Here is a 27062-nt window from a genome sequence, read left to right as displayed (position 1 = left end):
GTGGTTCATATTGCTTTTCTAGCTTCATGGCTGTTGTGCTGCTTTCCCAAAGTGACAGAAAACGGGGCCTCATACTTGATATTCCTCTACTCCTCGGCCCTGATTTATCTGTATCTTCTCTTTGCCCCATTCTGTCTTGCTCAAATCAGGCTCTTTTTCCCAGCTGTCTTTCCTCAGTTGTATGATCACAGAAGGGAGCTGAGATGGCTGAGAGCTTACACAGCTAGGAAAGCTCCAGCACCACAGCACTGGCACGTTACAGGTCTCTTGCATTCAACTACAAAGTCTCCTGCATTACTCCTTTCTCTGCTTGGGCTGTTGTTCTCATACTGCCTCAGTGAAATGCTCTTCCTAATTCCTTTTCTCAGAGCTGTTGGCAACCAGTCAGCTTTCCCTCCACATGCTCCCATACTACTGCTGACGTCAAACAGGTTGGTTTCTGTGTGCCACACCTATTTGTATTTGGGAACTCAGAGGTGAAGCCTTGTTGCCTATTTTTGCTGTAGGTGTTGACTGTACAGTTTTTAGTTGTGCTCTGCGTTTATGGTAGAATTCCAGTAGACTCAAAAACTATACACAATGCTATTTTCCCAGAATCCTCTCTAAGTCACTCTTTTTGGTAATTTACCCATTTTTAGCTTTCCACATAATCCTATGCTTATGAAATACATTTTATTTCTATTTGCTTGGTTCATCAAGTTTTTTTATTTATTTAACACTTTGAATTTTATGAAGATACCTGTCACAACCACCTATCTCTACTTCCTTAATACCACAAAAATACATGTGCTCCAAATTTGTATCTTTCCCTCTTCTTTAAAACCTTAAAATTAACTAGATTTTATGAAAGTTTCAAAATATATTAGCATAATTAAAGTTGAACGGAACCCATCCCAAAGGAAATATATTTAAAATCACATTGAATAATGAGAAAATTTACTCAGCTAAAAACTACCTTATATCAACAAGAGAGCATTCCAAACATAATCTTCCCATTGTCTTTAGGTTTTCTTGAAGTTCTCTTAAACAGTTAATATTCACTACTAGTTCAACACCCACGTCATACAGCAAGACCTATGAAAACAATAACTTTAAGTCTATGGAAAGATAATACATAAAAAATTTTTTTGCAAATGAAAAGCTTCATAAACTTGGATTAAGTAAATCCAGGATGAAAATACAAAATGCATTTACGTTCATGACTATATTTTTAACTCTGCATTTACCTCTACCAATGTGTCTGTAACCATTCTGATGATCTGGCCTCTTCGCCACTGATTGTTATCTGGAATCTTAACAGCACAGTGCATATCATTTTCCCATTTAATAGGTTCCCATTTTGAGTTTTCGTAAGCAGCTACCATCTTTTCTTCTAAACTACGTAAAGAAAAAATATTTTAACTTTCTAAACCTTTTCTGACAACATAAAATTCTCTGACCACATGTCTACTCCAGCCCAACTGAATCTCTTTCTTCCTTGATTACCCACACTATTTCCACTGTAGGGTCTTTGAACTAGCTCTTCCCTCTGTCTGACATGAACTTCCCCCAGATATCTTCATGGTTTACTTTCCTCGCCTCCATTAAGACCCATTTCAAATGTCACTGTCTCTGAGGTCTTCCTTGATCATTCTAAAATTATCTTTCTCCCCAAATGCTTTATTTTTTCTATTGTCTTTATCACCATCAGCTATACTAAATATTTTATTTTTTCACTGTTTCTCCCTCTACTAGAATTTAAGCTCTATAAAGCAAAGACTTGTCTGTGTTTTTACCACTGTAACCCAACACTTAGAACACTAGCTGTCAAATAATTAGTGCTCAATAAGCATTTGTGGAATGAATAAATTCTAATATAGTGAAGTTAGCCAGTAAAGATAGTAATTATATGTTTTTAACTAGTAAAAAGTAGACTATTTAGCTGAAATAATTTATCTACCTTTAAATTTCTACATTTATGCCTTAACCGGTTTGGCTCAGTGGCTAGAGCGTCGGCCTGGGGACTGAAGGGTCCCAGGTTCGATTCCGGTCAAGGGCATGTACATTGGTTGCAGGCACATACCCAGTAGGGAGGTGTGCAGGAGGCAGCTGATCGATGTTTCTCTCTCATCGATGTTTCTAACTCTCTATCCCTCTCCCTTCCTCTCTATAAAAAATCAATAAAATATATTAAAATAAAATAAAATTCTACATTTATGACTTCTAGATCTTTGAAATAAAATATAGAAAAAAGAATAAAATCATATGCAATACGTTTTCCTTATTTCATATACCTATTAATTAAGTTTTCTGTTAATAACCACTGAACATAAATCTTCTCAGGAGATATTACATTACAGATATGCACAGGCAGTTCCTTATTGTAAAGAGACTGAAGATTCTCATTAGGTAGAGATTTTGCCGTCACAGAATTTAAGTTGTTTACTTCATTTGAAATAATTTCTTCTGGAGAAGGATCCCACACTTCAGTATGCTTTTTGGAATTATCTTTGATGGTGTACCTGAAAAATAACAAAACCCATTAGCAAAAATAGTAGTTCACAAAGTATTTGTTTGCATTTGCTTAGATACAGAGATGAATGAGTTTTAGCTGTGACTCACTGCTTCACAGTTTTGATATATTAAATAGCAATTTTAGTCTTTTAAAAAATGTTATTAAATACCACCAAAGTAAGCACAAAAAGAAAAACCTAAAAGCCAAACTTTCTATCTTAAAAACACAGTTTAAAATACCAACTTTTGCCCTGGCTGGTGTGTCGGGATGGGGGGTCACCAGCTCGATTTCTAATCAGGACACATGCCTGGGTTTCAGGGGTTCAGTCACCAATTAGGGTGCATTTGGGATGCAGCTGATCAATGTTTGTCAGTTGGGGTACATATGGGATAGAGCCAATCAATGTTTCTCCCTCCTCTCTCCCTAAAAGAAAAAAAGAAAATGCCAACTTTGGCCCTGGCTGGTGTGGCTCAGTTGGTTGGAGTGTCTTCCCCTACACAGAAAAGTCATGGGTTTGATTCTTGGTCAGGGCACATACCCAGGTTGCGGGTTTGAACCCCATTGGGGCACATCAACCAATCTCTCACATCCTCTCTAAGATCAATAAAAGCATGTCCTTGGTGAGGATTTTTAAAAAGTACCAACTTTGCTCATAATTTCACCATTTCCCATTAATATTTTGTACTCACCAAGACTTCTCAGTTTTTTGATAACTTGAATATTTCTCCTCGACTAAAAAGTATCAATATTTGCCAATTAAAATGCAAGTGGAAAACAAATGCTATTAAAGGGTGTTAGGAGCAAAATTATTAAATAAAGAGTTTAGAATGTTTAATATATCTGATTAGTTCAGACTCTAACCACAGATAATTAGATGCCATTTTCTACTTCTATAAAGGAGAAAGTTAATTCCTTTCACCATAAGTTTGAGATTTAGCTAACCAAGATGACTGATTTTTTTGCTGCTAAATCTAATGGACAGTTTTCAGTCCTTATCTGACATGAACTCTGAGCACTAGCCAACAGCATAACTCAAAGAAATACCAGTTTCTATGACCAAGAAAGAACTGTACCTCTAACTTTTGGCTACAACAGAAGTAATTTAATTATTTGACATACGTCCATGTAACAATATTAATATTGATGAGTAACTTGAGGGCATGTTTTCAGTTTGACATATACATTTTATCTTCTACTGTGTGTTAACCATACTTTATGACAAGGTGGACAATATTTTTAAAATTTCAGCTTTACTGAGGCATAACTGATATATGACATTGTAAGATATTTAAATGATACATACATATTTATCAAAATCCATAACTATGCACCTTAAAAAGGATGAATTTTTATTGTATATGTTATATTTCAATAACTTTGACTTAACAAAACTCAGTCTAATATATTTAAGAGTTTCCTTTCACCTCTTTCTCCTCCTCACTTAGGACCTCTATTGGAAAAAGGACAGGCCCTCTCTCTTTTGCTACTAGTTCTTCTAGTGTTAGGGTGGGGAGGGGAAGCAAGACCACACACTGAGCACATGATTGCAGGCCTCTGCTGGGTGTCATTGCTTCTCTGGCTTACCCTTCTCTGGGTATTATCACATATTGGCTTTCTTAAGGGCTGTGGGAGTTCTTCAGAAAATCCATAAAGGGCCACCCCCCTGCATAAGTCCCTATTGTGGAAGAACTGCTTTGTCTTGACTCCAAACCCTCCCAAGCTCTTCCTCACCACCACTCTGCCCTTCTGCTTCTAGGGTCATCTCAACCACTGTCCTGCCCTGAGTATCAGCACAATGGCTCAAGCCTGCTTCTCTTTCAAAGTATCTACTTGAACTCAGGAAAAGTCACATTTCTCCAAATGGAAATGGGGGGTACTCTACCAGTACACTTATTCTGTATCCTGCCTTCTCTCTTCCTAATTCTCTTTTCAAACAGGTACAAGAGGCTGCCTAAGTAGACGTTCAATCTAGAAATAAGGTGCCAATATCCTTTTCTAACATGCACCTTCAATCTCTAGGAGCCATTCTCGTGGTTTCAGGATTCCTTAGGAATGGAGGGAAAGCCACTCTAGTCCCCATTAGACTAATGACTTCAATTGTTGTTCCCAACCTAACAACAGGGAAAAAATCCCACCTATGGCCCAAGTAGATACCCAAAGGGGAATGACATGCCAGTTTCCCTTCTTGGAATGAAGTGTTACATATGAACTAGAAATAAAAGTTTACAGGTCTACTTACCCTACTTCATAGGATGCTAGGCCCTCTTTGATTAGCTGGTCATTAATACTACTAGGAGTCATTCCAGGAGTACCAAGAGAATCAAAAAGCTCAACCAAGAGTACGTTATCTTCCAGAATTCCTATAAAACCATTAAGACTTGTTTAGGGAAAGAAATAAATATGTTGTAAAATATACTAAATGAAGCAATTAAAAAAACTGGAAACTTTTTTCATTTTGTGTACATGAGACTTCTTGCTGAATAATGTCAAAGTCTCTCTCTAAGGGTAAAAGTATCATTTTGCAGACATAAAAAGAATTGCCAATGTTATCTATAGCATATACAAAATAATAAAATGTTCATTTTATGCTACTGTGTGGTGTTCTATAATGAACCAAAAGCAGTTTAAAACTTTTAGATTCAGAAAAATATAAATTGACATATATTCATTGAAAAGTTGTTTTTTGTATGTTTTTACACTGTTTTATCAGATTCAGTCAAGTTCCAGAGGACAAAAAAATGAATAAAAATTAATTCAGGTCAGTGATTATTTGAAAAGGTTTATGGTTTTTATAAAAAGGGCACAAAGTTAAAAATAACAAAAACTCAAGCTAGAACCTTTAAGTAGAATTTTTTCTCATCCCTTAATCAACTAGATTTTAGGACAAACCATCTAAATTTCTTTTAGAAAACAAATTGGTTGATTATTTATTAGATCTATTTCTTAAACTAAACTACGAGTTGGCTGAGGGTAAAGTTTATATCGCATGTGCCTATTTACTTACTTATTATTTATGGGACACAGCATAGAGAATCTGCTCAATGAGTATCTGAATAAATGATAGAGGAATTTCTTTAGGCAACACATACTTCTAAGCATGGAGATCAGTTTAAGCCTGCACCTTCCATATATTAGTAGCTGCTACCTGCTAGTCAGAATGATGATTCCAAATGAAAAGATAAACTGTTACCAACAGTAACATCCTATATCATCTACTAATAAGAATACATACTAGAAAATGTTTTTCAAGAACCTGAAAACCATTTATAACTACTTTTCAATAGACCAGGTACATTATCTAGAAACAAAAGGCGGAAAGCCTCAATAAACTTTTATCTCCTTACTTTCTATCTCTTATGTTTCCTTCAGTTATCTGATTTCCTACTTCCCATGCATTAAGTTCTTTATTCCAACAGGGCCAGCTTTCCTTGTGTTCTGTACCTTCACCACCTCGCTGCACTGCTCCTACTTCAAATTTAAACGTCCCTTGCTTTATAAGTTAGCAATGCATATTAATGGGAAGCTCTCATTCTCATCTGTGGTAGTTCACTTTATTATAAATGTCTTGAACTCTCAATCTCATCATTGTGCAGGTTAGTGGGGAAAGCTATTTTAAGTTGAGCAGGGCCTTCTGGTTAGTAACTATGATCTAGGTTAATAACTATGGTACAACTAGTGTTTGGATGCTGTTGGTATAACAAATAAGTAAGAAAGAAAAGGGGAGTCAAGAAAAAAACCCAGGGAGCCCAGTCTGTCCACAGGAGGGGACATTCATGGGAGGAGCTCAAAATCAACAGAATAAATATCAAAAGGGAAGTTGGGAAGCATAATTATCTACGCCAGTGGTCAGCAAACTCATTTGTCAACAGAGCCAAATATCAACAATACAACGATTGAAATTTCTTTTGAGAGCCAAATTTTTTAAACTTAAACTTCTTCTAACGCCATTTCTTTAAAATAGACTCGCCCAGGCCATGGTATTTTGTGGAAGAGCCACACTCAAAGGCCCAAAGAGACGCATGTGGCTCACGAGCTGCAGTTTGCCGACCACAGATCTAGGTTAAAGCTCAAAATCAGTGGAGGTTACTCAAGGACTTAATTTATTGCTCATATCAGAGAAGCCAGATATAAAAATTCTATAGACTTAAGGATTCAATTTTTATAATCATATTCCTCTTTTATGGAACTATTTCTTCAGAAAAATTTCTTATATAAAAGTGAATAAATTATCACACGTCATCATTTCTAGGCTATGTGACCTTGAGCACTTGATCTCTAAGCTTCAGTTTCCTCATTGTAAAACAGGCTAATAATCTGACGATGGTTGGGTTCATTTAATGGTAGTATGAGAAAAGTGAAAAAATGAATATAGCTCTGGTTGGTTTTGCTCAGTGGTTAGAGTAGTGGCCCTCAGACCAAAGGGTCATGGGTTTGTTTCCCAGTCAAAGGCACATACCTCAGTTGCAGGTTCCCTAGCCCCATTAGAGGCTCGTGAGGGATGCAACCAATTGATGTGCATCCCTCGTGAATGTTTCACTCTCTTTCCCCTTCTTTCTTCCCTTCTATCTCTCTCTTCCCCTCCTCCCTCCCTTACGTTCTGTCTAGAAATCAATGAAAAAAATCTCCTCAGGTGAGGATTTAAAAAAAAAAAAAGAAAGAAAGAAAAGAAAAAAATGACATAGTAAAAGTTACCCTTAAAATCCCATAAATCAACCCTAAGCAGAATGGTCTTGTGTATCCTACACTAGTACTCATTAAAACCAACAAAGCCAATGTTGATCATAGCTTTGGAACATATAAAGCCTCAGATAAATAAGATTCGCAATCCCCCTATCCAAAAAATGACATAGTAAAAGTTACCCTTAAAATCCCATAAATCAACCCTAAGCAGAATGGTCTTGTGTATCCTACACTAGTACTCATTAAAACCAACAAAGCCAATGTTGATCATAGCTTTGGAACATATAAAGCCTCAGATAAATAAGATTCGCAATCCCCCTATCCAAGCCCCTTGGAATAAGACATGTTTCAGATTTCTTCAAATTGAGAAAAGTTGCATATTTTATAATAACCCCAGCAGATTCTGAGACAGCATCCCACAAATGAACATTACTATCCTGAAGTGGAATATATGCAGGTCCTTAAATTATGTCATTTTGTTATAACATTGATGAGATGCCTAGGAACTAAACTCGTTTATATCAATTAACCTATGGTAAAAATGGTTTTGTTACATGTTGTTTTGCTTAAGGTCTCAGAACCTATCGACCATGTTAAGTTAGGATTGACTATGTGACTATTCATTGTAAAGGAAATAGAAATTATATACATACATATATATGTGTGTGTATATATATATATATATATACATATACATATATATGTGTGTGTGTATATATATATATATATATGTATACATATATATATTCATGTCGATTCAGATTAGGTTTTGCCATTGAAGTTTTGATTTTCACAATTTGTTGGGTTACCAAATTGTTGGCTAGTATCAGCCTATGTCTTAGACTCAAATAATGCCAAAAAAGAAGTAATTTTCAAAATATACTGAGAGTCTATTGTTCAATTTACTTAAGTCAAATGAAATGAAAACAAAATAAAACTATTTACCAGTTATGTCTTCCCTCCCCTCACTTTCCTGCAAATTAAACACTGACATCCATCATTGCAAAATCAGGGACACAGTCCTGGCAAAATGCAAACAGAAATAAGAGAAGCTAATTCCTAGCTTTAGGGCTTTCAAGAGGCTGTGTTAAGGGTGATTTGATCTTTAAAAGTAATTTTTACCTCATGTACTGATTTAAAACAATAGATTGCAAGCATGTCAAACTCAAAGGCTAACCCGGGCCAAATAAACAAGATTTAAGTCTGTGTGGGCCACAAAAAACCAAAATCTTCAATTTTCATAGAAACATAGGTTTATTTCAATATAGACATGCTGAATACAAAGGGCTGAAATAAATGAGTAATCATTAACATAAAATAACAGAAAATTTTAATAAAAATTATTTTTTCTTGAACATTAACTTACCAGACACTGAATAACTGCACAAATAAGTGTAACACAAATAAACCTATTTTTCTTGTTCAAAAGTGAAATATTTCCTGTTGCACCAAACAAGTCAGTACAAGACTAATGACGTGGCAATCAGCTGCTAAAATATTCGCTGCTAGTATTAGTGGAGAGAAATGGTGGGCCTGCATGTAAGATGCTTAAGGGAAATGAATGCAACACGATTATAGTAATCAGTCATTAGCGAAGGTTGTAGTTCGTTATTAATAATTATGTATAACAGGATATTGTAAAAATTAAGTTATGACATTTTTATTAAAATGTGTCCTACATATTGTTATATTGGCTGGGCCACAAAAATGTTCATTGTGGGCCACATGCAGCCCAGGCAGCGAGTTCGACATGCTTGCTCTAGAGCATAGAAGACTACTCCATTTTACCTAATTTCAATAAAACTTATCTTTGCTACTCTTGTTGATGACACACTGAATTTATTATAAGATCTGGTGAATGTTATACTTATTTAAAATTATGTATGATCACAGAGCAAAAAATAAAAATAAAAATAGCTTACTAATGACTGAACATGTCATAAATTTATCTTGAGTTTTTTCTTCAAATTTTTCTTTAGCTTTTTTGGACCACTGCAATGTCCCTTTACATGGTTCAATATAGGCCAGCTTACATTTAATTGCCTGTGTCAAACAAAATTGCACCATTAAGAAAGTAAACTTAATTTCTAGTTATTTTAGAATTAAAATTTTATGTGTATTCAAACTAAACTTTGTGTTTGAATTTAATACATATTCAGAAAATAAATAAATATGGAAGATGCCTATGACAGTACTTTATAAATGCAAATAATTGGAATCAACAGGGTATTGTACACAGATACCAGAATAACAATCATCCATTAAAAGAATTATAAGAACCTTATGCTACATTATTAAATGAGAAAAGCAGGCTATAGGACTGTATACAGCATAATCCTATAATTATTAAAAAGAGATGATGCATCTTATGGAAGTATGTTAAAAATATTGAATAATTCTGAGTGATTACCCTCATTTTGCTTATCTATATTTTTAAGCTTTTCCTGTAACTTTCTACCCATTTTTAAAATGCAAAATACTGCTCAACAGCAATTCAGAGGATTACAGAAGCCTACGTTGTTCTTTTCTTCATTCTTGTAGACATCTCTTTCTCTTGCACATCTATATATATAAAAACCCAGGGTCCGTAACGACCAACCGAAGGCTTGACCGAACACCAGAAGTCAGTCCTGCAGCCACAGCAACCCAGCACTGGCTGCCATCAGTGCGGGCGCAGCGACCCAGTACTGACTGCCCAGGGGGCTGCGGATCAGGCCCAGAGAGAGGCCCAGAGAGAGAGGCAGGGTCTGATCCGCAGCCTCCGTGGCAGCTCTTGGTCAGCCGTTGCCTCTCTTTTTCTCTCCGGGCTTCGCCAGCAGCTGCACCTCTGTTTCTCTCCAGGCCTCCGTGGAGGCTGCTGATCAGCCCCGCCTCTCTGATCAGGCCCGGAGACACTGAGTGGCATAGAAACTGACCGGCATAGAAACTGACCTATCAGAACCAAATTGGCCGGCAGGAGAGGGCAGTTGGGGGCGAGATCAGGCCAGCAGGGGAGGGCCATTGGAGGCAAGATCAGGCCGGCAGGGGAGGGCAGTTGGGGGCAACCAGGCGGCAGGGAGGGCAGTTGGGGGCCAGATCAGGCCGGTAGGGGAGGGCAGTTGGGATGAGATCAGGCTGGCAGGGGAGGACTGTTGGGGGCAAGATCAGGCTGGCAGGGGAGGGCAGTTGGGGGAGAGATCAGGTCAGCAGGGGAGGGCAGTTGGGGGAGAGATCAGGTCAGCAGGGGAGGGCCGTTGGGGGTGAGATCAGGCCAGCAGGGGAGGGCAGTTGGGGGCAATCAAGCCGGCAGGGGAGGGTAGTTGGGGGAGAGATCAGGCTGGCAGGGGAGGGCAGTTGGGGGCAACCAGGGTGGCAGGGGAAGGTGGTTGGGGGTGAGTTCAGGCCAGCAGGGGAGGGCCACTGGGGGCAAGATCAGGCCGGCAGGGGAGGGCAGTTAGGGGCAATCAGGAAGGCAGGCAGAGGCAGTTGGGGGTGATCAGGCAGGCAGGCAGGTGAGCGGTTAGGAGCCAGCAGTCCCAGATTGTGAGGGGGATGTCTGACTGCCAGTTTTGGCCCAATCCCACTGGCAGTCGGACATCCCCCAAGGGGTCCCTGATTGGAGAGGGTACAGGCTGGGCTGAGGGACTCCCCCACTCCAAGCACAAATTTTGTGCACCGGGCAGGCCAATAGTATGTTATATAAACTTAAACATAAATGGATCATAGTAAAAGTACTTCTGTAATGAGCTTTTTTTTTTTTTTTACACATACTCTTACCACATTATATAGATATTTCAAAATAATATTAAAAGCTGCAGACCAGAAATTCTTATAAAGACACAAAAATATACACATATATGTTTATAATGAATACTCAATTTGCTAAGAAACACATTATTTCTTAAATAGCAACTAGAGCAACTCTATAGTCCATGTAACAGAAATCATTTATAGACAAAAATGTTAAGTTACCAGAACATTTCTATGGTAAAATGACTTCTAAAAATACTTTCATATGTGTGCTAATATTCTAACCTTATGATTCACAATAAATGGATTACCTTCTCTGGGGGATTCAGAAATTCATCCTTTATTTTACGCATTTCTTTAAGTGTTATTTTTGCAGTATTGCCAAAGTCCACATATTTAACTTCAACTTCACGATTTCCAGGCAATCCTTCAAAAATTATGAAATTAGAAATCACAAACTTGGAAAGAAAAATCTATCTAGAAAAATTTAGAGTGATTTAAAGTCAACTAATACTTAAAAAACATTAAAAAATTGATTTTAGTGAGAGGAATGGAGAGAGGGAGGAAGGGAGAGGGAGAAAAGGGAAAGAAGGAGAGAGGGAGAGAAGGAGAGAGCGAGAGAGGGAAAAGTAGGGAAGGGGAGAGATGTGAGAGAGAAACATCTACTGATTGCTTCCCATACATGCCCTAGCCGGGGACTGAACCCAAAACCTGGGAATCTAAAATCTCCAAGGTATTACCCTGAGCAAGTTAATTTTTCTCTCCAACCCTCATTATTTCATCTGTAAAATGGGTATATCAAACAATCAAATCTTGTTCAACTTTTTTTTTTGAGAATTTACCTATTTAAAACATTTTACAAGCACCAAGCATAAAGCAAGCACTTAATAAGTGTTGATTATCAACACAGGTCATCAAACAAGGCAAAAGATTTAATAATGAAAAACTAAGGGTTCATTCATATAATGATATAAACTATGGAATTTTCAAAATTTATTTTAGGATATTGTGAAAAAGCAAGTGGAGATAGACCTCTATGTCAATCTAGTGTCTATATTTTAAAGGATACCAAAGAAACCTCTGGAAGATTCAAAGACAATGAAGTTTGAATAAAGACCAACACAACGTGGCTGGCATAGCTCAGTGGTTGAGGGTCAACCCATGAACCAGGAGGTTATGGTTTGATTCCCTGTCATGGTACTTGCCCAGGTTCAGGCTCGATCTCCAGTAGGGGGAATGATGATTCTCTCTCATCCTTGATGTTTCTCTCTCCCTCTTTCTCTTTCCCTTTCCCTTCCTCTCTCTGAAAATTAATGAAAACATATTTAAAAAACAGACCAAACACAACTGACCTTTCTTAGAAAAACTCACAATACACAGTTGACTTTAGCTTCTCTCAGAACATGTATACAGTGCTACTAACCTTGTTGCCATCATTTTCAAATTTAAGGACAGATACTATATATGCTTTCAATATGGGAAAAGTACAGGCTTTCTTTGCTCCTTAACAGAAGCGGAAAAGGTAGAACAACACAAGTACTCAAGATAACAGGTCAAACAACTTAAGCCCTTCGGTAACTGAGGTGACTCGGGGGGGCACCTGTCTCTAAAAGGTAAGAAGGTCAGGGAACCTGTCCCCACTTCCACTGAAATCTTTATGTAGAACAGGAGTGGGGAACCTTTTTTTCTTCCAATGGCCATTTGGATATTTATAACATCATTCACAGGCTATATAAAATTATCAACTTAAAAATCAGCCTGCTATATTTTATCAAACATTTAATTAACTCACCCATAATGCCATGGTCAGGCCAGACCAAATCATTTCATGGGCCTTATATGGCACAAGGGCCCAACGTTCCCCTGATCTAGAAGAATATTCTCAACTGTACCACTACCATTAGAACCTTACCTTTCCTCAAGTCTCTGAAGGAAGATGCCGTTTTAAACAAAATAAACAAAATGATAAAGGTTGGAATTTAAACTTTTTACCCAAATTATCAATCGCATGAGAGGTAAGTCAGGCAACATGAAAGGTCTCAATATTTATTTTCTCTGAGGAAACAATCAGAAGATGCTCCACCAAACTAAGGGAGTAAACTGAAGAGGTAAACCTGAGATCCAGGAAACAAGGGATCCCATACAGAGAACAGTGAAGTATATGATCAAGTGAAATAAATTCCAGGATAACAAAAGTGCAGTAAACCTAGAGGACAAGCATTCTAATTGGAGCAGAAGACAGAAGAATGTTTTCACAGTTAAAAACTAAATAAAAGCCCTAACTGGTTTGGCTCAGTAGATAGAGCGTTAGCCTGTAGACTGAAGGGTTCCAGGTTCAATTCCGGTCAAGGGCATGTACCTTGGTTGCGGGCACATCCCCAGTAGGGGGTTGTGCAGGAGGCAGTTGATTGATGTTTCTAACTCTCTATCCCTCTCCCTTCCTCTCTGTAAAAAATCAATAAAATATATTTTTTTTAAAAAACACTGAATAAAAGACTTGTACTCGTAAACTATAGAATATGGAAAAAAAGAGATAGAAGACTATATAAACACATGAAAGAATATACTATGTCATGAACTGGTAGAATAAACATCATTAAAATGTCCAGCCCTGACTGGTTTGGCTCAGTGGATAGAGCGTCAGCCTGCGGACTCAAGGGTCCCAGGTTTGATTCCGGTCAAGGGCATGTGCCTTGGTTGCGGGCACATACCCAGTGGGGAGTTTGCAGGAGGCAGCTGATTGATGTTTCTCTCTCATCGATGTTTCTGACTCTCTATCCCTCTCCCTTCCTCTTTGTAAAAAATCAAGATATTAAAAAAATAAATAAATAAAATGTCCATACTACCCAAAGCCATATATAGATTTAGTGCAAGTCCTATTAAAATACCAATAGCATATTTCAGAGATCTAGAACAAACACTCCAAAATTTATATGGAAACAAAAAAGACCCTGAATAGCCACAGTAATCAAAAGAACAAAGTTGGAGGGATCATAAGACCAGATATATCAAGCTATACTACAAAGCCACTGTACTCAAAACAGCCTGGTATTGGCTCAAGAACAGACAAATAGATCAATGGAACAGAACAGAGACCCCAGAAATCGACTCAAGCTGTTATGCTCAATCTTGGATAAAGGAGGCAAGAATATACAATCGATTCAAGACAGTCTCTTCAATAAATGGTGTTGGAACAACTGGACAGGTACACGTAAAAAATGAAACTAGACCACCAACTTACACCAAACATAAGAATAAACTCAACATGGATAAAAGATTTAAATGTATGTCATGAAACCATAAAAATCCTTGAAGAAAACATAGGCAGCAAAATATCAGACATCTCACATAGCAAAATTTTCACTAATATAATGCCTAGTGCAAGAGAAACAAAAGAAAAAATAAACAACTAGGACTACATAAAAAAAAAAAAAAAGAGCTCCTGCACAACAAAAGAAATCAGCATCAAAATATAAAGAGAACCCACAATCTGGAAGAGCACATTTGTCAGTGATACATCTGATAAAAGGTTAATATCCAAAATATAGAGTACTCTTAGAAATCAACAAAAAGAAAACAAATAACCCAATTAAAAAATGGGCAGAAGACCTAAATAGACACTTCTCCAAAGCAGACATACAAATGGCCAAGAGACATATGAAAAAATGCTCAACATTACTAATCATCAGAGAGATGCAAATTAAAACAACAATGAGGTACCACCTCACACCTGTCAAAATTGCTGCTATCAATTAATTAACAAACAAGAAGTGCTGGGGAGAATGTGGAGAAAAAGGAACCCTAATACACTGCTGGTGGGAATGCAGACTGGTACAGCTACTAGGAAAATCAGTGTGGATTTTCCTCTAAAAATTAAAAATGGAACTGCCATTTGACCCAGTGATCCCACTTCTAGGAATATACCTTAAGAAGCTTGAAACACCAATCAGAAAGAACATATGCACCCCTATGTTCACAGCAGCGCTATTTACAATAGCTAGGATTTGGAAACAGCCCTAGTGCCCATTAGTAGATGAGTGGATAAAGAAGTTATGGTACATCTACACCACGTAATACTATGCAGCAGTAAAAACGAAGGGTTTCTTACCCTTTGAGATAGTATGAAAGGACCTGGAAGAGTATTAAACTAAGTGAAATAAGCCAGTCAGAGAAAGACAAGTATCACATGATCTCACTCATATATGGAATCCAATGAACAAAATAAACTGATGAAAAAAATAGACCCAGAGACATAGAAGCATGAAACAGACTGTCGAATCTAGAGAAAAGGCGGGGAGTGGGTGGGTGGGAAGAGAAGAAACAAAGAATTTGCATATATATATATATATATATATATACATATATATGCATAACCCATGGACACAGTAGTGTGGTGAAGACCTGGGGCGAGGGGCAAGGGCAGGCTAGAATGGGTCAATGGGGAAAATAAGAAGACATAAGTAATACTTTCAACAATAAAGATAAAAATATATTATGTATTAACTAGAGGCCTGGTGCACGAATTAGATAAAAATATATTATGTATTAACTAGAGGCCTAGACCCTGGGCCTGGCCTGCGCCCTCTCACAATCCGGGACCCCTCGGCGGATATTGGAGAGCTGGTTTCGGCCTAATCCCTGCAGGCCAGGCCAAGGGACCCCACCGGTGCACGAATCCGTGCATCAGTCCTCTGGTATGCATATAAAATCTTTGGTTAATCTCTTCCTGCCCTCCCCCCTCCCCCTTCTCCTCTGAGATTCATCAGACTGTTCCATGTTTCCATGCCCGTGGTTTCAGTGTTGAGCATCTACCCTCTGGTGATCAGTGCGTGTCATAGCTACTGGCTGGTCGGCCGGTCGCTTAGGTTTATATATATATATAGATTATAAAAGAAAAATAAATAAATAAATAAATAACCTGCTCTGGCCAGTGTTGCTCTGTGGCTAGAGTGTTGGCCCACGTACCTGAAAGGTTATGTGTTTAGTTTCCGGCCAAGGGCATGTACCTGGCTTACAGGTTCAACCCCACCCCCAGTTGGGGCATGTGCAAGAGGCAACCAATCAATGTGTCTCTCTCCCATCAATTCTCTCTCTCTTCCCCTCCTCTCCCTCCCTCTCTAAAAAGTAATGGAAAAAATATCCTCAGGTGAGGATTAAAAATATGAAAATAATTAAAGCTAATATTATCTCAAAGTCTAAAAATATGGAAAACTGTTTTTGAAGTATTAGGCATATGTAGCCAAAAATTAAAAGAAAAAGTAAAAAGTTGATGCAATTATTAACACAGAATTAAACAAAGTGTATTTTATGGCTTACCAATGAAAATAGTTACATAAAATATTAATTTAAGTAAAAACTGTCAGACAAATATGAGGGGACAAAAGAGCTATAAGAGATCTAAAACTTATCTAACAAAATAAGTAACATGTAAGAAAATATCAACAAAGTACTATATGTTATTGAAAAGAAATAACACAGGTAAATACCAAAAGAAATGGCTGAATTAAAAGTATTTGCCTTTTAGGAGAGTGGAGTGTAAAGTCATTTAGCACTTTTTAATTTCTTAAATAAAGCAGACATTAGAAAACAAAAAAATGGTCAAATCAAATGAAATCTAAGGAGCCTCTCAGAGATTCATCTCCCAACATTATCACTAGCTTTCTAAAGACAGATGACAGATAAAATTTATAGATCAAATAATATCACTCCCAATATTCAATTTATACCTACTCAAATGATATCAGTTCTTAAGCATAACATTTCCTTGTAGAAATAGTGTGCAAAATTGCCTACCAATGACTTTTGCCCGGTACCAAACTCCATCTTCAAATTTGGCTACACATGCTTGATCTTGAACTGGACAGAGGATTTCTAGATTTTCCCCATCTTCACTTTTATAGAAATCTTCAATTGTCTTTAATAGAAATAAAAAATCCAGGCTCTCTATCTAAGAAATAAAGGGATTAAAATATTGCAGTTTCATAGAAACTTAAATTTTTAATATTGCATATATTATAAGCATGGTTTATAAAATTAAGAAATGTTAGAATTGGAATTAGATAGAAATCATCTATAATAATAAAAGGGTAATATGCTAATTAGACCAGAGGTCTTCTGGACGTCATTCCGGACATCCTTCCTGACGAAGCCAGGGCCGGCAGGAAGCCAGCTGGGTCCCGGGTGCCCCTGGGCGGCCCGAGGGAAGCCAGCCCGGGTTCCGGGTGCCAGCAGGCAGCTGGAAGGAAGCTGCCTGGGTCCCGGGTGCCAGAGGGAAGCCGGTGCCGGCAGCCAGGGGAAGGAAGGCCTACTCTTGCAAGAATCTTCATGCATCGGGCCTCTAGTGTTATATAATTTAAATTTGAAATAACTTATTTCAGAAGCATATAAAACTAGCATAAAATAAACACTTTTAATCACATTCCTCCAGATATCTTAAATGTAGATCCTTCTGGATATTTTCTGACGCTTTCCATACCTTCGTTTTTTTTATCAAAAAATGAGATCATACCATACATATAATTTGACAACCTGCATTTATAAAAATCAACTCTCACCTTTTTTGTGTTCCTATTAGTATTTCTATACCAATTTAGATTTCTCCAACTGACCAAAACTAGTATCCAATCCAAGACTATACATATCTGGTTATCTTGGTAAGTCTGGTGTAGTGTTCTTTTAAAAATGACCCTGTCTTATTGAAGAATCTGCTACTTTTTCTATAGAATGTCCCATCTTTTGGACTTATGGGTTTATGTCTTCATGCTGTTATTTAACTTATTCCTTTGCTGAGTTGGGTCTCTTCCCTGAATTTCCTAAAAGGTGAAAATTTTATCTATAGGTGTGATGGATTGAAGCCAATGCTTTTTGACTAGAATATATCATAACTAAAATTTATGAAAGCACTAAGATTCACATATGGATTGGAGTGATGATTCTAATTCCTGCATTGTACAGTGGCCATAAAGTAATTCATGTAGTACAACTTTGGCATTGTGTCCAGTTTCCTATCAACCATTCCATCTAATAGTTTTTAAGTGAATTGATAAAATATTTAAATTAATAATTTCAGTAGGATTTGTGAAATGGCAGCATTATTGAATAAAATAGAGCTTTCTATTATTAAATGGACTATTTGGTTACCTTAAATGGTAGTTCCTAAATTTCCAAAAGTACCTAAAACATAGTTCTTAAAACAAAACAAAGATAAACATTTATTTCTCCAAATAGCAATTCTTTTATTTTTTATTGTTTAAAGTATTACAAATAGTAGTACATATGTCTACTTTTTTCTCACCATTGATCTTCCCCCGGCCTCCCCTACCCTCCGGCACATGCCCTCACCCCTCCACTCCCCAGTGTCTTGCGTCCATTGGTTACACTTATATGTATGCATAGAAGTCCTTCGGTTGATCTCTTACCTCTCCCCCGCCAATCCTCCCCAGCCTTACCGCTGTAATTTCAGTCTGATGCTTCTCTGCCTCTGTATCTATCTTTTTGTTGATCAAGTTATAATGTTCTTTATTATCCATAAATGAGTGAGATCATGTGGTATTTTTCTTTCATTGACTGGCTTATTTAACTTAGTATAATGTTCTCCAGTTCCATCCACGCTGCTGCAAATGGTAAGAATTCCTTCTTTTTTATAGCAGCGTAGTATTCCACTGTGAGATGTACCATAGTTTTCTAATCCACTCATCTGCTGATGGGCATTTAGCTATTGTTTCCAAATCTTAGCTATTGTAAATTGTGCTATGAACACAGGGGTGCATATATCCTTTCTGACTGGTGTTTCTGTTTTCTTAGGATATATTCCTAGAAATGGTATTACTGGGTCAAATAGAAGTTCCATTTTTAAATTTTTGAGGAAACGCCATACTGTTTTCCACAATGGCTGCACCTGTCTGCATTCCCACCAGCAGTGAAGGAGGGTTCCTTTTTCTCTGCATCCTCTCCAGCATTTGTCATTTGTTGATTTGTTAATGATAGCCATTCTGACAGGTGTGAGGTGGTACCTCATTGTTGTTTTGATTTGCAACTTTCAGACGATTAGTGACTTTGAGCATGTTTTCATGTCTCTTGGATTTTTGAATGTCCTCTTTTGAAATGTGTCTATTTAGATGATTTGCCCATTTTTTGATTGGGTTGTTTATCTTCCTTTTGTTAAGTTGTCTTAGTTCCCTGTAAATGTTGGAGATTAAACCCTTATCTTACCTTATAATAGACAAATATGCAAATTGACCGCACCTTCGCTATGCCCAAGCCACGCCCACCAACCACGCCCACCAGGAAACCATTGCAGGGACGTTGGGGTGTGGCGGAGCCCAAGGCCGGGAAAGCTTTCCTCGGGCGGCTTTCCCGGCCTTGGGCACCAGCAGGGAGCCTGCACGGATCCCAGGAAACCACTGGGGGTCGGCTCCTGCGATCCTTAGCAGGGATGTTGGGTGTGGCTGAGCCCAAGGCCATTGCCCGGGGCCAAGCCCCGACCCTGAAAGAAGGCAGAAGGCGGTGGCCACAGCCAAGGCCTGGGTCCCCGGTGCCGGCAGAAAACTGGTGCAGGCAGCCAGGTGAATGAAGGTCTATTGCACGAATCTTCGTGCAAACGGCTACTAGTCAGAGATAACATTGGCAAATATGTTCTCCCATGCAGTGGGCTTTCTTGTTGTTTTGTTGATGGTTTCTTTTGCTGTGCAGAATATTTTTATTTTGATGTAGTCCCATTTGTTGATTTTCTCCTTAGTCTCTCTTGCCCGAGGATCTGTGTCTATAAGATATTGCTACAATATATGTCTGCAATTTTGCTGCCAATGGAGTCTTACAGGATTTTTATGGTTTCTCCTCTTACATTCAAGTCCTTTAGCCATTTTGAGTTTTTTTTGCATATGGTGTAAGTTGGTGATCTAGTTTCATTTTTTTGCATGTATCTGACCTAATTTCCCAGCACCATTTATTTATTAAAGAGACTGTTTTGACTCCATTGTATGCTCTTTCCTCTTTTGTCAAATATTGAGTATAATGACTTGGGTCAATTTCTGGATTCTCTATTCTGTTCCATTGGTCTATATGTCTGTTCTTGTGCCAATACCAGCCTGTTTTGAGAACGGTGGCTTGGTAATATAGCTTGATGTGTGGTATTGTGATCCCTCCAACTTTGTTCTTCTTTCTCAGGATTGCAGTGGCTATTTGGGGTCTTTATAAATTCCAGATGAATTTTTGTAGTTTGTTCTAGATCTTTGAAATATGCCATTGGTATTTTAAAAGGTATTGCATTGAACCTATAGATTGCTTTACGTAGTATGGACATTTTAATGATGTTGACTCTACCAATCCATGAACATGGTATGTTCTTCCATTTGTTTATGTCTTTCTTTATCTCTTTTTTCAATGTCCTGTAGTGTTTTTAGTACAGGTCTTTTACATCCTTAGTTAAGTTTATTTGTAGGTATCTTAATTTTTTTGGTGCAATGGTAAATGGGATTTTTTTCATTTCTCTTTCTGTGAGTTCATTTTTGGTATATAAAAAGGCCATAGATTTCTGGTTGTTAAATTTTGTATCCTGCTACATTGCCAAATTCATTTATTAGGCCTAGTTGTATGTTTTATGGAGTTTTTGGGGTTTTCTATGTATAGTATCATGTCATCTGCGAATAAGGACAGTTTTACTTCTTCTTTTCCAATTTGGATGCCTTTTATTTCTTCTTCTTGTGTGATCGATATGGCTAGTACTTCTAGTACTATGTCAAACAGGAGTGGTGAAAGTGGGCATCCTTGTCTTGTTCCTGCTCTTAGGGGAAATGAGTTTAGTTTTTGCCCATTGAGTATGATGTTGGCTGTAGGTTGGTCATATAGGGCTTTTATTATGTTGAGGTATGATTCCTCTATTCCCACTTTGCTGAGAGTTTTTATCAAGAAAGGGTGTTGGATTTTGTCCAATGCTTTTTCTGCATCAATTGATATGATTACGTGATTTTTGTCTCTCAGTTTGTTTATGTGATGTATCACATTTGTTGATTTGTGGATATTGTACCTTCCTTGCATCCCTGGAATAAATTCCACTTGGTCATGGTGTATGATCTTTCTAATGTATTGCTGAATCCAATTTGCCAGAATTTTGTTGAGGATTTTAGCATCTATGTTCATCAAGGATATTGGCCTGTAGTCCTCTTTTTTGGTGATGTCTTTATCTGGTTTTGAGATTAGGGAAATGCTGGCTTCATAGAAAGAACTTGTAAGTGTATCTTACTCTTGAATTTTTTGAAAGTCTGAGGAGGAAAGGTTTTAGTTCTTCTTGAATGCTTGGTAGAATTCCCCTGTAAAGCCGTCTGGACCAGGGCTTTTGTTTGCTGGGAGATTTTTGATCGCTGTTTCAATTTCTTTGATAGTTATAGGCCTATTCAGGTTTTTTGATTCTTCTTGGTTGAGTTTTGGGAGCTTGTATTTTTCTATGAATATGTCTATTTCATCTAGGTTGTCCATTTTGTTGGAATAGAGTTGTTCATAGTATTTTTTCACAATCGTTTGTATTTCTGTGGGATCAGTTACTTCTAACCTCTTTCATTTCTGATTTGTTTATTTGGGTCCTCTCTCTCTACTTCTTGGTGATCATGGCTCGAGGTTCATCAATCTTGTTTATCCTTTCAAAGAACCAGCTCTTGAGTTTTGTTGGTCTTTTGTATTGTTGTTGTTGTTTTTTGTCTCTATGTTGTTTATCTCCGCTCTGATCTTTATTATTTCCTTCCTTCTGCTTACACTTGGCTATTCTTGTTGCTCTCTTTCTCTTTGAATTGTAGGATTAGATAATTACCATTTTTTTTTTTGTTTTTTGAGGTAGGCCTGTAGAGCTATCAACTTCCCTCTCAGGACTGCTTTCACTGTGTCCCATAGATTTTGGATTGTTGTGTTTTCATTTTCGTTTGTTGCCATGATATTTTTTTATTTTTTCTTTGATCTCTCTGGTTACCCAGTCATTGTTTAACAGCATGCTATTTAGCCTCCAAATGTTTGATTTTTAAATTGTTTTTATTGTAGTTGATTTCTAGTTTTATGCCACTGTGATGTGAGAAGATGCTTGATATGATTTCTATCTTCTTGAATTTGAAGAGACTTTGACTCTGTCCCAACATATGGCCTATCTTTAAAATGACCCATGTGCACTTGAGAAGAATGTATGTTCTTTGGCTTTGGGGTGAAATGTTCTGAAGATGTCAATTAATTCCATCTCATCTAGTGTATCATTTAGGATTGATATTTCTTTGCTGATTTTTTTTTTTAAATAAATCGTTATTGTTCAGATTATTACAATTGTTTCTCCTTTTTTGCCCCCATATCTCCCCATCACCCGGTTCCCTCCCCCCCGGTGTCCTTATCCATAGGTGTATGATTTTTGTCCAGTCTCTTCCCATACCCCCCACACAGACACCCCTTTCCCCCTGAGAATTATCAATCCACTCCCATTCTATGCCTCTGATTCTATTATGTTCACCAGTTTATTCTGTTCCTCAGATTTTAATTCACTTGATTTTTAGAATCACTTGTTGATAGATATGTATTTGTTGTTCATAATTTTTATCTTTACTTTTTTCTTCTTTTTCCTATTTTTAAAGAATACCTTTCAGCATTTCATATAATACTGGTTTGGTGGTGATGAACTCCTTTAGCTTTTTCTTATCTGTGCAGCTCTTTATCTGCCCTTCAATTCTGAATGATAACTTTGCTGGGTAAAGTAGTCTTGGTTGTAGGTTCTTGCTATTCATCACTTTGAATATTTCTTGCCATTCACGTCTGGCCTGCATAGTTTCTGTTGAGAAATCAGCTGACAGTCGTATGGGTGCTCCCTTGTAGGTAACTAACTGTTTTTCTCTTGCTGCTTGTAAGATTCTCTCTTTTGTCTTTTGCCCTTGGCATTTTAATTATGATGTGTCTTGGTGTGGCCCTCTTTGGATTCCTCTTGTTTGGGGTTCTGTGCGCTTCCTGAACTTGTAAGTCTATTTCTTTCACCAGGTGGGGGAAGTTTTCTGTCATTGTTTCTTCAAATAGGTTTTCAGTATCTTGCTCTCTCTCTTCTGGCACCCCAAAAATTCGGATATTGGTATGCTTAAAGCCATCCCGGAGGCTCCTTATGCTATCCTCACACTTTTGGATTCTTCTTTCTTTCCACTTCTCTGGTTGGGTGTTTTTTGCTTCCTCATATTCCAGATCTTTGGTTTGACTCTTCAGGTGCGGTGGTCTACTCTGTATATTCTTTATTTCAGACAGTGTATGCATAATTTCTGACTGTTCCTTTTCCATTTTTTTGGTATTCTCATTTAGGTCCTTGAAGGTCTCTTCAAGTTTCTCAGCGGTTTTTAGAAGATTCTTGAGTAACCTTATAAATATGGTTCTGAACACTGTGTCGTCCATTAGTTTGCTTTCATCTATCTCTCCTACTTGTGACATACTTCGATATCTCCACATTTTGGCTGCCTCCCTGTGTTGATGGAGTGGCTTTGTGTGGTCGGTGACCTATAGGGGCCGGTAGCTCAGCTTCCCCAATCACCCTAGGTGGTCGCTCTTGATACTCCCCTTTGTGGGCTGAGTGGAAAGTCTTGGTGTAGTTAAAAGCCCTGATTGCTGTTGGTATCACTGGGAGGAATTGACCTCTGGTCCAATTGGTTGTGAGGGCCTGCTGTGTCTATAACGGAAGGATTGCTGTGCTGGAGACACAGTAGGGCTTTGGTGCTCACTGAGTCTGCCTCTTGAATGTGTCCCTTATGAGAGTGGTTGAAATCTGGTGTCGTCCACACCGACAGAAAAGTCACTCTCACTCTCCGACCGGCCGAGAGTCCCGTAGGTGTCTGGGTCCCCTGCGTGTCCCCAGAAACTGGAGTTCAGAGTGGTTGGGATTGTTGGTATCACTGGCGGGAATTGATCTCCAAGCCAGTTGGCTGTGAGGATCAGCATTGTCTCCGCTGGGAGAGCTTCTGTGCTCAGCTTGGATGGGGCGGAGTCTCAGGGTGGCACAGACAAGCTTTGGTTTCCCGTCTGCTCCACCCTAAGAGGGGCGGTTTCTCCGTGCCTGAATTAATGGCTGCGTGCCTCTGAGAGAAGGCAGCTTTCGAGCCTCTCCCGCTGCCTAACAGACCAGTTTCTCCCCAGCTGGGGCTGGATTTCAGTGCAGACCAGAGGTTTTGTTTTTCTCCCAAACGAGAAATCCAGTCACTGGGAGGGCTGTGCTCAGCTTGGATGGGGCGGAGTCTCAGAATGGCACAGACAAACTTGGTTTCCGTCCGCGCCGCCCTAAGAGGAACGGTTCCTCCGTCCCCTAATCAATGGCTGCGCGCCTCTGAGAGAAGGCAGCTTTCGAGCCTCGCCCGCTGCCAAACAGACCAATTTCTCCCCGACCGCAGCTGGATCTCAGTGCAGTCGGGAGGTTTTGTTTTTCTCCCAAACGAGAAAGCTAGCCACGCAGCGTCTGCTTCCCTCCCTCTCCGCGCGCTGCGAGCAAGCCTGCCGTGTATTCAGCTGCCCGCCCTTTCCGCGCTCACAGATCTCCGCACCTCCACAGCTCCTGAGGCTCAGCGTCCCCCTCTCTTTTTTTCTCTAGTTGTAGGTTTTCCACTCTGCCAGCTTTCCGGTGGTTCTGGACGGTGTGCGCTCTGTTTTCCACTTGTAGTTTCAAAATTGTTGTGGTAGGCAACAGTTAGGTGTTTACCTTATGCCGCCATCTTGGTTTCTCCTGATTTTTTGTTTAGAGGATTTGTCTAGTGGTGTTAGTGGGGTATTAAAGTCCCATACTATGACTGTATTGCTGCCAATCTCTCCCTTGATATCTTCCAGAAGTTTATTTTATGTATTTGGGTGCTCCTGTATTGGGTGCGTATATGTTTACCAGAGTTATATCTTCTTGTTGGATTGCTCCCTTTAGTATTATGAAGTGGCCTTCCTTATCTCTTTTTATGTCTTTCACTTTGAGATCTAATTTGTCAGATATAAGTATTGCTACCCCAGCTTTTTTTTTTCATTTGCATTCTCCTGAAATATCTTTTTCCATCCCTTCACCATCAGTCTGTGTGATTCCTTTTTCTGAGGTGGGTTTCCGGTAGACAGCAGATATATGGGTCATGTTTTCTTATCCACTCAGCTACCCTATGTCTTTTGATTGGGGCATTTAATCCATTTAGAGTTATTATTGATAGGTACTTGTTTGTCGCCATTTTTTTCTTTACTCCTGTGTTCCTTCTTCGCTTCCTATTTCTTCTTTTTACAGCAGACCCTTTAACATTTCTTGCATTGCTGGTTTGGTGGTGATAAACTCCCATAGTCCCTTTTTGTCCTTGAAGCTCCTGATTTCACCCTCAATTTTGATTGATAGCCTTACTGGGTACAGTATTCTTGGATTTAAACCCTTCCTTTGCATGACTTTATATATTTCATTCCATTCCCTTCTGGCCTGATGTGTTTCTGTTGAGAAATCAGTCGCTAGTCTGATGGGGGATCCTTTGTAGGTAACTTTCTGTGTCTCTCTGGCCGCTTTTAAGATTCTTACTTTGTCGTTGGTGTTTGCCAATTTAATTATAATGTGCCTTGGCATCGGTCTTTTGGGGTTCATTTTGTTTGGGACTCTGTGAGCTTCTCGGACTTGTGTGAGTTTTTTCTTCACTGTATCAGGGAAGCTTTCTGTCATTATTTCTTCAAACAGGTTTTCTATTCCTTGCTCAGTTTCCTCTCCTTCTGGAACCCCTATTATGTGGATGTTGTTTTGTTTCATGTTGTCCCAAAGTTCCCTTATGCTCTCCTCTTGTTTTTTAAGCTTTTTTCTAGATGCTGCTCTGCTTAGGGATTTTTTCATACCTTGTCTTCTAGCTCACTGTTGTGGTCCTCTGCTTCTTCTACTCTACTGTTGATGCTTTCTATTGAGTTCTTTATTGCAGTGATGTCATTTTTCATTTCTTCTTCATTTCCTCTTGGTTCTTACACATATTGTAGAATTTGTCTTCCATTCTTTTCATCCACCTTATGACCATTTCTCTGATTTCTTTCTCTGACATATTGCTTGCCCCCATTTCGTTTACTTCCTTTTCTGGTGATGCCACCTTTTCTCTCGTATGTGGGCTGTTTGTTTGTCTACCCATGATCTCTCCTTTCAAGGTGTCTGGTTATGTAGCTCGCTCTCTCCTGCATTGACTTAAAGGCACAAAATACAACACAACAAGGCACAACAAACAAGGCAATGAACACAACTGTATTCACAATACTAATAACCCCAAATAAAGGTGACCACCAGAGAAGAGAGAATTAGGGGATTAAAAAAAAGAGTGCAAAAATGATATTGAGAAAAGGAAAAAAAGTATGAGAGAAAAGAAAGAGAATTAAAAAAGGGGAAAAAACTATTTATATGGGGAGAAAACTCCAATAGAACAACTATTCCAAAAAAAATGCAAACAACTAACACCCAGATATGAATGCAAAGTACAATCAACAACTAATAATAAGCGAGGAGAGGAAAAACAGAAGCAAAAAAAGAGAAACAATCACACAAACAAACAAAAAATAAAAACCAATCTAATCAACAAATTAACAACAACAATAGGACAGAGAGAAAGAAGGGCAAAACAAAACAAACAAAAACATAAATAAAAAAAACAACAAAAAACAAAAAAATGTTTATTACTGCTTAAATTTCATCACTAGTTATTAGGCTATTCAGATTTTCTGATTCTTCCTGATTGAGTTTTGGAACAGTGTATTTTTCTAGGCATATGCCCATTTCCTCAAGGTTGTCAAGCTTGTTGGAAAAAGCTGTCCACAGTACTTTTCTATGATCCTTTGTATTTCCATGGGGTCAGTTGTTACTTTATCTCTTTCTTTTCTGAATTTGTTTATTTACGTCATCTCTCTTTGTTTTTTTGTTTTTTTTTGGTGAGTCTGGCTAGAGGTTCATCAATCTTGTTTATTCTTTCAAAGAACCAGATCTTAGTTTTACTGATTTTTGTATTGGTTTTACTTCTTTAAAATATATTTTTATTGAATTCAGAGAGGAAGGGAGAGGGACAGATAGAAACATCAATGATGAGAGAGAATCATTGATTAGCTGCATTGCTGGTTTGGTGGTAATAAACTCCTTTAGCCTTTTTTTTTGTCTGCAAAGCTCTTGATTTCAACTTCAATTTTGAATGATAGCCTT

At 38.3% G+C, this 27062-nt stretch overlaps 1 protein-coding gene across 1 annotated transcript in view; it reads right to left on the bottom strand.

Moving 5' to 3' along the window:
• RNF17 (ring finger protein 17) overlaps positions 1–27062 on the bottom strand; it is a 178594-nt gene that overhangs the window by 50164 nt on the left and 101368 nt on the right. Inside the window, exons 16-22 of the mRNA XM_054718710.1 lie at positions 16697–16850; positions 11215–11330; positions 9097–9217; positions 4734–4854; positions 2274–2501; positions 1227–1377; positions 956–1074 (exon numbers count right to left, since the gene is read on the bottom strand). Of these exons, the coding sequence (XP_054574685.1) occupies positions 956–1074; positions 1227–1377; positions 2274–2501; positions 4734–4854; positions 9097–9217; positions 11215–11330; positions 16697–16850 (1010 nt within the window). The remainder of the gene's footprint in view (positions 1–955; positions 1075–1226; positions 1378–2273; positions 2502–4733; positions 4855–9096; positions 9218–11214; positions 11331–16696; positions 16851–27062) is intronic.

The sequence above is a fragment of the Eptesicus fuscus genome, chromosome 7, assembly GCF_027574615.1.
Source record: "Eptesicus fuscus isolate TK198812 chromosome 7, DD_ASM_mEF_20220401, whole genome shotgun sequence".
NCBI lineage: Eukaryota > Metazoa > Chordata > Mammalia > Chiroptera > Vespertilionidae > Eptesicus > Eptesicus fuscus.
This window is presented reverse-complemented; position numbering and strand designations above follow the sequence as displayed.